The sequence below is a fragment of the Ambystoma mexicanum genome, chromosome 4p, assembly GCF_040938575.1.
Source record: "Ambystoma mexicanum isolate Mex_15411 chromosome 4p, UKY_AmexF1_1, whole genome shotgun sequence".
Classification (NCBI taxonomy): domain Eukaryota; kingdom Metazoa; phylum Chordata; class Amphibia; order Caudata; family Ambystomatidae; genus Ambystoma; species Ambystoma mexicanum.
Genome location: NC_090927.1, coordinates 575,227,757 through 575,240,660, shown reverse-complemented (window position 1 = coordinate 575,240,660; position 12,904 = coordinate 575,227,757). Strand labels below are relative to the sequence as shown.

The 12,904-nt window shown below is 47.5% G+C and overlaps 1 protein-coding gene across 2 annotated transcripts in view; it reads left to right on the top strand.

The window, feature by feature from the left end:
- LOC138453357 (glutathione S-transferase A4-like) overlaps positions 1–12,904 on the top strand; it is a 386,216-nt gene that overhangs the window by 151,259 nt on the left and 222,053 nt on the right. For both annotated transcript variants that reach the window (XM_069606111.1, XM_069606110.1), the window contains exon 3: positions 10,013–10,064. In XM_069606111.1, coding sequence (XP_069462212.1) covers positions 10,013–10,064 — 52 coding nt within the window. The remainder of the gene's footprint in view (positions 1–10,012; positions 10,065–12,904) is intronic.

The following is a 12,904-nucleotide window of genomic DNA, read 5'->3' as shown; positions in this document are numbered from 1 at the left end:
CCATTACCACCCAGATCGATCCTGCGCCTCATTCGGAGCATATATACACTCAAAAGTAAATAGCTTGCCTCTCACCTCTCCTTTAATCATAATATACCGCCCCTCCGGGTCAGACATCTGGGCACGGGGTGAAAAATGGGCATTGGGGGAGACTAGGAGGACGACGACTCGCTTTTCCGCCACATATGGGGATGCAAAGATATGCTGGATAGATTTTGCCTTAAGCTTGGGTTCCCGCCCTTTGACCAAGTGAGTTTCCTGTAAAAATAAGAAGTGAAGCCGGAGCCTAGTGAATTCCTTCAACACCAGAGACCTTTTTAGTTGGAGAGTTCAGGCCTTTTACGTTCAGAGACCCCAATGTCAGTGACTGAAGTGTATCGACCATTGAATTGAAAACCGCTCATAGATCCACTGAGGGAGCCCACAACAACCGCCTCCCGCCCCCCCCCTCCCGTTGCCTGTGTGCACAAGTGATGCCCAAAAGAGCACCTGCAAATTCCGTACCCTCCCCGAGGCCTGATGAGCCTAAAAAGAACTCCACAAACTAAACTCAAGCGGACCTGCCCCCCCGTACCCCCCTCCCACTCCCCGAACACCTGGAAAGATAGCGACGCCAGCTAGCCGCCAAACCAGGCCACCAGTGTCTCCCTCCTCTGAGCTCCCAAACCCAACAATCCACATCCCGAGCCCCCCAACCCCCAGGAACAATGTGCCATAGCACAAAGACCCCGAACAAAAAGCATACTGGCCCAAAAGGCAAGGCAAAAAACCTTTCAGTTTGCAGGAGAACTTGGTGACGCTGGAGCCACTTTTCTGAACTTCCTATGCCCCCGGACCTTGTGCCTTTCCGTGGAAGTCTTAGAGCCTAAAGGGCCAGACGGGGCTCGCTCTTGTGCCGCTTCGGCTGGATCCACGCGTGGTTCACCCAAAAGTTCCTGAGACACCCTTTGAATATCCTCTTCTGTGACCAACGCATACTTGTAGCCCTCAAGTTAAAAGGAAAAGGGGTACCCCCACCTATAGCGCACTCACTTTGATTGAAGCATCTTTGTCAGGGGGGAGCAAATCCGGCACCAAGGTGAAGGCTGACGGATCCTGGAAAATGGAGATCTGTGAGCCCTCCCAGACGACCGGCCCTCTTTCATGCAAGCTTCAGAATTTTGCTTCTCAGAAGTAATGAAAGCGCACTAAAACGGACTTGGGACCCCTACCGGGAGCACCAGCTCTGTGCACCCTGTCAATGGTTAGATCGTTCATGTTGGAATCCTCAGAGACCGAACCACACCGTTGATGGCCCTGGCTAAGTCCAGTTGTGTTTCGCCTTCTCTCTCCGGAAAGCCGAGGAAGCGCAGATTACACCGGCGCTCCTTATTTTCCAGATCATCCAGTTTCAGTTAACACTTCTCTCTCCTCCAATTCTGCTAGACTCCTCTAGAGGGGTTTCCAGAACCTCGACTGAGGATGAGTTGGCTTCCAGTGCCTGGACCCTGTCATCAATGGAGTCCACTTTCTTGTCCGTGTCCAGCTTCACATCTATATCGGCTCTGAACCCTCGAATTTCCTCTAGAAGGGCAGCCATACCCTTGATGACGGTGCTGGCATCAACAGTCGCCAGATTCTGGGGGGCCGCCATGGTGAGGTGGGGAGGTGAGTCCAACGGGGTGCGACTGAACTTCTGCAGGGACTCCGACCAACTCATAAGCACACCAGTTTGAATGAAACTCTGGCCAGTCCCCCCCCTAGAAAAATGTCCTGTGTGGGGGGAGCGCCACTTGCGAGGAGGGAGAAATGGAATAAATCGCCAGAGGGCTAATCCACTGCCTCCAGCCAGCCTAGGTCGCTGCAAGGACAAACCCGTTGAGGAAGACCACCGCCGATAAACTCCATACAAGTTCAAGCTCGGGCCTGGGGGCAGGGACACCAGCTCAGGAAGGTACTCTGGGCGCCTACTGTCCAAATGTGAGGCGAGTTTCACCTTCCCGCCCCAGGGGCGCAATGCAGTACCTGGGATGTTATCTTTCAACCTACAGGACCACCCCCAGGCGCCTGGGCCTCACCTCCACCGCCCCAGTAGACTTAATGGTGGGGACTCCCTTGTATACTCCTGGCCCCCAGGCTATGGTAGCAGACCACTGGTGCTGACCTGGTGCGCACCCATTGCTGTTACTCCCTTGACATGCCTTGCCAGAGCTCCTTCATAGATAAGTTGTGCCGGCTCCCTAGACACTTATACCGATGGCCCCTGTGCGGCTGCTTGCCCCGCCACTGGAGCCGCAATCCGCGGTCCCGGCCTGCTCCAGGGAGAGCACCTGCAACGGGTCCGCAGGTAATCTACTATCGTAGGGGGGGGGCCTCGCGGCCTGGATGGGCAGAGATGGTAACTCGCGCCCCGCCCCACAGTCTAACAAAATGCCGGGGCACTCTCGCGCCTCTGCAGAACCTCCATGGGCGGCCAAGGGGGTCGTCCATTCTCCCCTTCAGCCAACCTTTTAAGGGACTGCCCGTACCTGCAGGGTCGCCTGGCGGGGGCGGGCTGGGGTCCCCACTCACGCTGCTGAACACGGCTGACAGGCCGCACCAGAACCTTGGTGCCCAGTGAGTGTAGGCGGGATGTCGGCGCCGGGTGGGAAGTTCTCTCGTTCCGCCCCCTTACTCGCTGGCCCGTATCTTCAACACTACGAGGGCTAGAAACACCGGACCCAGATCCATGTGTTCTCTGGTGGACTGGGCAGCCCCCGGTGGGGTCAGATGCTCACTCCTGGGGGTAAGTGGGGGCTCTATCCCTTATTATGCGACTCGAAGGAGGAGACCAACGGAGATGAGTCAGTGCATCTTGGCGCCCCCTGGTGGTTCCGTTGATCCTTTTCTATGTTCAATCCCAGGGGTGTTCTTTCCTCCTATCATTGGCACATAAGGGTCTCAATGTTGGGACCATTAAAGGTTATTTGGCAGCGCTTTACATTTTTAAGCGATCTTTGGAAGAGTGTTAATATTTTAAAATTCATTTGGTAATCCAATTCCTAAAAGGGCTCACAAATATTTTCCCACCTTCATTCCAAGTCCCAGTTTAGGACCTTAATCTGGGACAAAAGTTCTTAATATGTGCCCCATTTGAACCCTTGCACACATGCCCTTTAAGGTTGTTAACCTTCAAAACCATTTTATTGGTCGCATTAACATCTGCACGGAAAGTGAGCGAGTTGCAGGCACTATCTTCCACGCCACCCTATACTGTGTTCCACAAAGACCGGGTTGTTTTAAGGGTTAAACCCTCCTTTTTGCCTAAAGTTGTGTCTGATTTTCATCTGAATCAGAAAATCATTCTACCGGCTTTCTATCCTCCCCCGCCCGCATCCCGGTAAGGAGTAAGGAGGAGGAAAGACTCCACAGGCTGGACCCTAGAAGAGCGTTAAGCTTTTATATTTCTAAGCTCTCCAAGCTCAGAGTTGATCAACTTTTTATTGGCTACACTGGAAGGAAATTTGGTCAAGCGGTGTCTAAACAGACCTTGTCTAGATGGATTGTACTTTGCATTACTGAATGCTACAGATTGCCTGGTAAGGACCCGCTGGAAGGCTTGGGGGGGGGGGGGGAGGGTGAACTCAACCAGAGGTATAGCCTCTTCGACAGCCCTTCAAAGGGGTGTCCCCGTTAAGTCTATCTGTGATGCATTGACTTGGTCCTCAATACTTACTTTCAAAAAGTTTTACAGTTTAGACGCTTGCCACTCTAAGGAACTTGCCTTTGGTCAGACAGTACTAAATTCAGCACTGTGAAAATAATAATTTCTACTCCCGCCTCCAAATTCTTACACTGCTTCTTTGGGAGTCGATTTAAGATGAGGAATACGTTGGAGGATACAATCCATCCGAAGAACAAGTTACTTGCCAACTGGTAACGTTCTTTCGACTGGATGTTCCTCCAAAGTATTCCTCATCGTCCTCCCACCCTACCCCTCTGTAGAATTTCCAAGGTTATCTCTACTTCAACTCTCGCAAGGCCGAACCATGTTGACCTACACTATCGCCACAAGCAAGAGGGGAAAAAACAGAACGGAGGCCAACGGGCGCAGCGTGAGCTACTTGTATACCTGATGACGTCACCCTCGACGGAGGCCTTCGAGGGACCTTGACATGGCGCCCTCTGCCGAGAAACTTTTTCCAAAGAAGCTAAAGGAAGAGCTAAAGCTGGACATGAATATCTAAAATGACGGAATATGTTGGAGGCACATCCAGTCGAAAGAACGTTTCCAGTTGGTAAGTAACTTGTTCTTCTGTCGAATTCCATTATTGATGTAATCAGTTATATACAATGTAATTGGTGCTGTCACCAGTGATGTGATTTGTAATGTCATCAGTGTTCTCATACAACATGTAATTAGTGATCACATCAGTGATGTGATCATTGTGGTCATAGGCTGCGCAACAGGGAGCGCAAAGTTAGTGGCTTTAGCTGGATTTCGGGGGTTTTGTTGAGTTTAGTTGCAGGGACGTTGGTAAGAACTTAAGTGTTCTTCTTGAATTTCAAGGGTTTTGGTATTCCATCGTTTTTTAGAATGCTTTCAGACCACGAGCATGGTCTTCGGCGATGGCCGGTAGGCAAGGCCACTCTATATTCTAATACACTTGCAACCCATCGCTCAAAGATGTTCATCCATCACAAACTGATTTTGTCCTGTTTTGACAGTGGTATTGTTATGTATAAAAGATTGCAGGATTTGAGAACTGCAGTGAGATTAAACTTTACATGGACCATGCACTTTGGTTAAGAGCGTGCTCCATGCCCCTTTTTTTATGTCTGGTCACTTGGTGACTGTTATTACATGACCCCAACTAACCACATTTAAGCAGCACGGGAACGGGGGAAATGACTGGCTGCAAGAATAACATATGCTTTGGTACTTCGTGCACCCATAGCGACAATCAAAAGCTAGCACCCATAAATATACTCACAGTAAGTGAACATATATCTGAAACATACAAATGTAGTTTATTTGACATTCCCCTTAGTGTGCGAAGCAAAATAATATTTTACTTTAAAAAAAAAAAGTAATGAACACCAGAAAAATAACCTGAGAGGAAATGTTGCAATAAATATGCTGGCAAAGTATAAAAGGTGCTCACCTTTTTAAAACCAACCCAGCAATCTGTCATGAAATCTTCCCTGGAAAACGAAATCCCAATACAAAACTGCTTGTGGTCTTGTGTGTAAGCGTCTGCACTGGGAATATGACAACCTGAGTAAAATCCTGGTAGCCAAATACTTAAGCAAGCTTGCCAACCTAAAAAAAAAAAGGGGTTGCGTCTGAAGAAAAGTTACTGTCCACCCACAATTGTCCTTGTGCCCTGAAAAGCAGCCACAATTAGGGGGCAATAACTACACCATTGTACAAGATTGCAAACTCTTGCCACATCGTGGCCAAATACTCATGACCGACTTACCCTCTCATAATTTCCCCTGCTCACCACTCTGCTTTATAGAACTTGAAAATTACACCTATCCTAGTGTCACATATATAAATCCTTAAATCCTTAGAACTATGTTAGGCAAAAAGTGGACAATTGTAGCATTATTCCCTCCATCTTGACTGGGAGACTACAAATACCAGAATGCAATTCGGCAAAAGAATTGTCTGAGTGCAGAGTGTTCTAGGACGGACAGTAGCATGTTTAAAAAAAAAAAAAACAATGCGGATGCCGTGTGTTGTGAGATATTTAAAGCTAGGAAAATACACGGCATTCAGGACTTTGAACTGTCTCCGATCCACACAGTAACCGGGACCGACCCTGCTTATCTTCAAAGCGAGGAAGGATCCGCCCCCTCAGGCCATGTTGCTCTAGGTGGTCTGTTACGTGGGCTCATTTGTTGGGCAACGTGGCCCGAGAGGGTTGGCCCATTCCTTGCTTTGAAGCTAACTAGAGTTGGTACCAGTTGCTGCATGGATGGGATACACACTGTAGCTGTAATCATTGACTGGGAGACAACAAATGCCAGAATGCAAAAAATTGTCTGTGTGCAGAAGCGTAAAGGACTGACGGTAGCACGTTCTAAAAAAAATGTGGATGCCAATTTGGTCGCCCATCCATGCAGTAACTTGGACTGACCCTGTTTAGCTTCGAAGCAAGAAAAGGGCTGGCCAGTTTCTCTAACTGGTCATGAAACTTTAGCTCATTTATTGGGCAACAATGGCCTGAGTGCTGGCCCATTCCTTGCTTTGAAGCTAAGCAGGGTCTGTTCTGGTTACTGCATGGATGGAAGACCTGTATGGCAATCGTGTCACCCCCCCCAATGTCCCTATAGCTGTAAAATATACATTTTTTTTAAAACCTGCAAATGTGGGCACTGAACTTCACATACTACGGCTATCCGTAGTCCATTATAGCCGCGAATATCGGAACACGGCTGGAAGAAAATGCTTTCCGGCCCTTGCCAAGTGCCCCCACCCCCCCATCTGTGCAAGCTCCCCCACTCCTCAGATGTCCTCCTCACTTCCTTTGCCCTCTCCCTGCACAACACACACTGTTTCTGTGACAGTTTGCTTTCAGATGTCGGCTATTCGCGACAATAGCCGAGGCTACAGAAAGCTTTGTGTTGCAAACCGGCCCCTATAACCCCTCCAAATTTGACTTTGTGCCATCTAGCCACACCTCCTGTCATGGGCGCTACGCCCGAGGGGCCAGGACTGGCCCAGCGCCCTCGGAAGCAGACCGGTCTTCCACTACTCCGGACCCAGCAGACCCCTACAGGGGCCCTTTGGACCGTGTCCTGGCGCCTTTGGCGCCAGGCTCATGAAGGGTTTCAGTCCCGGCGCCACAGGGCCGGGCTCATATTGATGAACAGTGTAATAATGCTTGGGTGGACTTACCCGAGGCAGACCATGCTGCATATTTACCCAGAACAATCCAGTCTGGTTGAAGTCCCCAGCCATCAGGGCTGGGAGGAACTATTCCCTCCATTCAGGAACTCTTTTCTTACCTGGGTGGAACCGGTGGAAGAACACACACTGGAAGCACTTTCTGCTATTTAAACCACGCCCGATGGAAAACACGTGTTTCGCGTTATTCTGCAGCAGGACGCTCACCGATCGGCTCCTGCATTCCAGGTCCAGAGTCATCTTCAGCTTCCGCGCAGCAACCTGTGGATGAAGAAAGACACAGAACAATACTTACCAGATCCCGGAATCCAGACACCGGCAAAGCCTGCAAAGAATAAACATAAGGTTAGAAAAGTGCAACTTGCTCGCAGCCGCGCCCGCTTACCTGATCCATCCGTGATTGCAACGGAGCTAACCGCGGCCTTCTCTTCGGCAGCTTCTCTGCACCTAAAAGGCAAAGGACATAATTAAAAAGGGGTTCGGGTGAAGGCAGTCGCATTCATCTTAACTTACCAGTTTTTGCACGCGCAGAAGCGGCCGCATCAACCGCAGCATCCCGGCACCTGAAAACTAGAAAAAGGACATTATTAGAGGTGCCATTAAAAGCGGCCAACGAACATTATACTTGCGTGCATCGGCACGTGTAGTGGCAACGGATATAAAGCCCGCAGCATCCCGGCACCTGAAAACTAGAAAAAGGACATTATTAGAGGTGCCATTAAAAGCGGCCAACGAACATTATACTTGCATGCATCGGCACGTGCAGCGGCAACGGAAAACTACGCCCACAGCATCCCGAGGCCTGAAACAAAGGAAAAGGGACATTATTGAGGTGCCCATCTTTTAAAGTCTAAAGACTACAGTATACTTACAGGCATCCGCTCGTGCAGTAACGGCGGCATCGCTCTTCGGCATCCCAGCACCAGTGCCACAACTAAGGCCGCAAAAGACTTGAGCCTCAACACTGAACTCATCCAGTGACGTAACTGGAATCCACGCACCCCTGCACCAGACGCAGGATGGAGAGCTCAGCATTTATACGCCTAAGGTGAGAGCTCGCCGAGACAAGTAGAAAGCTAGGCTGTGGGAGAAACTGGCGATTGGTGGGAGAAGGAATCCCATCAAACGGTGATTAACCCTTTTTCTTCCACCTGCAGAAAACTTACCCTGCAAGTCAGACATTCGATAAGAGGAAGCCCAGTCCCGAGAGTCGTCCGAGCTCTACGCTTCTCAATTGAAGAAACGATAGCAGCCCAGCCGGGATCAGCGCCTCCGTGGGAATCAGGTGAGCGTTACACCTCCCACCTCTAGTCTGATGGCATTTGCATGTGTTTTTTACCTGCAAATGTTTTTTTTCCTGCCCCCCCCCCACATCCTCGGCTATAACCTCGAATATATATCACATCGAGAGAAAAACAAGATGGCGACTATTTCATTTCTAAAAACACCCTGTTTTCAGTAAATCCCGAGATATAGCCATCTATTTTTGAGACCGGGCAACCCCTTCTCTGTCACATATTTAAATAGCTACTGCACGGAATAACCCCAAACCAAGCATGGATCGCAAGTTAATGCTTCGTGTCCAAGTTGTTTGAGACCTGGTCCAAATCCGTCCAGCGGTTTGGGCTGTGCGCTTTGGCAAAAATGTACCTTCTTTGTCTATGTGAAAATGAATGTGATTTAGGCCGCAACTTTGGCAAAAGTTGGTGTCTTAATAACTTTCTTATTCTTTAACGTATCTTTACGAACATTTGCAGTCTGGTGGGGCCTGCAAGTCCCTAATTACTTTAGAAATGTCAGTCGTATCAGTTACTCGAATCAAAAATGAATTTTAAGGGTTTCCTATGAGTCCCACTCCCCTTAACTATAGGGCAGCTACCACTGCCCTATAATATATATATATACTTTGCCCCCCGTCCCCCTTGATGAAACCTCACCAAACTTCGCAGAATCAATCTGATGGGGCCATATACCTTTTTTGCAAGTTTCGTAAGGATTTGTCCGGGGGGGAGGGGGGCAAAGATGTAAGCTGTCCAAAAAGTGCTCTTCCTATGGGTTGAGCAACATAACCATAACTACAGGGCCGCTACAGCAGGCCCTGTAAAATATATACATATTCTCCACTTACTTGGGCTGGCTTTATGTAGAATTGGTGCAGTGCTGGTAACCTATTAATAGTCATTTAGTACTTGCATTGGGCTAGTAGCTTTTCCTTTTGGAGTGGACTCAATGAAACATTATTTTCAAAGGGCATAACATCCTCTGGAAAGAGGGGGAGAGTTTCCTTAAAGGATAGATGTTGTCTTTTTATTTAAGATGTAGTAGTACACTTTCAGCACTCACATTCTACTTGTAGTGAGGAAGCAAGTTTACGTGAAGTCACTGCTGGGTTGAGCTACTACCACCACCACACATTTGGTTGTGCTGGTTACATACAGCGTTTCGCTTGGTCTTTGTGTTCGTAAGTAGCTGTGCTGCAAGCCAAATTTGGATTCCTACAGCTTTTTCTCTAAACTGTGTAAAGGAGACATGGTTCCTTTAGTGGCCATTCCATATTTGCTAATTTGGACTGGGCAATTGAGACTACAATGCTTCTGGCATTTAGAGAGCAACGGAGAAGCGCTTTGGCACACATCACATTGTATTATGCACAATACAATGTATTGCCCTGAGCAAAGATTTCTGTTTTTAATTGGTCGCAAAGAGAATTGGGATAATATTTTGGTGGATTTAAAATGGTGATTTGGTTCTTTTTAACCATGTTACAAAAATAAATTGTTGGCTTAGAATTCTGCAAGGACAACATCTTTAGGTGATTAGCAAAATGACCGCAAAGTATAATTTGACCCAAATGGAATCAAATTCACCCAGTCCTGATTGGCTTTGAGGAACTACAGGGGTAATCAGCCTGTTTGCATTAGCACGATCCAATGTGGGCATTGACATCTGGTGGTGAATGAGATGGAAACCTGCACCAGGCCATACATTAGAGGACATATGCATGTCACAAAAATAACAGAAGTCTGCAGGACATAGATGGCACTGCACCAGTTTTCTCAGTGGGTTACGCATATTGAAGTAACAGGCATTTAACTTTTTTTTAAACTGGTGATTAACACTGTTTTCTGTATTTTCTAGTTTGATGAAGAGTTTATAGATGATGGGGAGAAATATGAAAAACTACTTCAAGGTAATAAGACTTCTTTCTACATCAGCATATTTGTGCCTGTATTGCTACGGCTGTGTTGATCTCCCCTCCCGCCTTGTTTCTACTCTTATAACTGTTACTCAGGGAACGCTTTTTGGGTTACTTGTAATAGCAGTTTCTCAATGGTGTGTAAAGTGCATTTAGCAAGTTAACTTTTCAAGATAGTAATGGCACACAAAAATAGTTTTATCTTTCATTTTCACATGTCTCAGATGGACGACTCCATTTGGAAAGGTTATTAGATCTTTACTATACTTCGTGAGTTGGAATCTTCGGTCCCAACCCCTGATCCATTGTATCAAGAATCAGCCGTGGTGCTCTAACGACCAAAACGCCCTAGCAAACAATCACCCTTCAAAACAAAATTGAAGCTAAGAGAACCAAACTCACCTATGACACCTCTCGTAAACCTTCCTAAAACATCACAGCACGTTGCGCACAAATTTGAATTCACACCGGTGTCCACAATGGAAACCATCAAAATTATCAATGGACTGAAGCCCTCAAGATGTCGAGGGGACTTTTTCCCAGCTACCCTGATTAAGGACTGACAATGAGCTTGCATCCTTCATTACCGCCCTAATCAATAACTAATTTGCCTCCAGCAAAGTGCCTGACAATTTAAAAGAAGGTTAGGTACTCCCACTGCTTAAAAACCGAATCTGGACCCTAACATCCCTACTAACTATCGACCTATCACCACGGTTCCATTCCTTTTTGAAAATACTAGACAGAGTAGCCTATTTTCAGATACAAAGTTTTGGAATCTAACCTTTTAGGCCTTAGACAGTCAGGCTTCCGCCCAGGCCACAGGATGGAAATGGCACTTTGGACCTCAAAGTCCAAATGGACCAAATCAACGACAAAGGGGACCTAGCGATTTGACTTGCCCGCAGCGTTTGATTTGGTTAACCACAAAATCCTATCCAAACATCTGACACTAGCTGCTCAATTCTCACCTAAAGCCATAGAGTGGATTGAATCTTTCCTCTCTAACCGCACGATGGGTCGCCTCCTCCTCAGCAGCAGACGCAGCCCCAGTCTCCTGTGGAGTGCCCCATGGCTCATGTTTTGCCTACATCATACAAATTTGGTGTCACATATACAAATTATGCGGACGACACCCAAATACTCATGACCATCACAGGGGTACATTTACTTCGCCATCCATGCATGGATGGCACAAAACTAGTTGGCTCAACGATGAGAACTGAATTACTCGTTGGTAGCCAATCCAAACTGAACAAACTACCCCAACGCTACAAATCCTTCAACATTGACAGCAACATAATAAATGTAGCCAAGGAGAGAAACTTTAGGTGTCTATCGACTCTGCACTTACCCCAACAAGGCAAGCTAATGCTATAGTCTCTTCGGCAGCCTACACCTCCAAACTAATCAGAGCCAGCAGACCCTCCTTATCTCCTGACAACTGCATCACGCTGGGAAGAGCACTTATTCTATCCAGGATCAATTACTGCAACTTCCTGTTGGCGTGCTCTAATGTCCGCAACATTATTAAATTACAAGTTGTGCAAAACAATGCAATCAGAGCAGCACTCAACATACCCAAACATGAACATATCTCATCAATCAGACGCAACATCCACTGGCTCCCGATACGAGATCGGATTAATTTGAAAATCCTTTCACTGACACACAAATGCCTCTAACAACGCCCCAGCATACCTAGTCAAGCTAATATGAAAACCCCAGTACAATAGACCCACCAGATTCACCTACGCCTATACTTATATTTAGGTGACAGAAAGCGGACGGCGCATGTTTCCCAGTGTTTGCTGCCAAATTATGGTACTCCATGCCCCTAGCATTAAGGACTGACCCATCATTCTGGTCCTTCCGCAAAGGCCATAAAACCTGACTTCGCCCAAGTTCGCAATGAACCAAAGTTCAGGGTTCTCATAGGATGATAACAATGTCACTGCTTTATTACTGCCTGTATGCCGTAACTTCCTCACCTGTTGCACTATGCTGTTAGTAACACACAACTTGTGCAACCAATGATGGCGTTAAAAGAATCTTCTAAAATAATGATGTAACTGGTAATCTGCTATCACTGCGCTGGACTGCATATGATTGTGACCTCGTGCAACAAGTTCCTAATGTAACCGATCTCTTACGCTAAAAGCGCCTAGATGCCTCTGGGTTAAATGACATAATAAATAAACTAGTTGCTGTTAAATAAGATCAGGCAGGATTTGCAGCACACTAACTTCAATGTATGTAGAATTAGGGACTTGGGAAGAGTTTGTCATGGCCAGAGGCCAAGTGGGCAAGAGGTGAAATCACAAACCGCAGAGCTGTTGGGAATGACCTTCAGTAGTAATCCTCTTGCCGTGACTAATGTAGAGAAGAAACAATGTGGTGACTAGAGAAGGCCAAATCCAATGGCCAGGTAGAAGAAAAGAATACTTGAGTTATGCCCTAAATCAGTCGGTCGCTCGCTGGAGCAACACAGCAATGAAGACCAGGTAATCTGATGTGATTTAGCTTGAGCCTGTGTGTGGATCCATCATAAACCTTTGCTTGGCTGGGTTTCCCTTGTGTCGTTGAAGCTGAAGAGGGCCAGGCGCTTATAGTCCTGACCTTGTAAGGAAAGAAATGGGATTTGTTGCTGTGTGCATCACACCTGGTCCTGCTTCCTTGCTGCTGTGGAAGAGGTGTAGGGCTGAGGGCCCACATCATAGTTTCTGCCCACCTACGGGCAAGAGGATAAAGGTGTGGTGGTGGTGGTGGTGGGGGAGGGAGGGGGGTACATGAATATTGGAAATTGTCAAGCAGTGGAGGGACACAAGGTACAC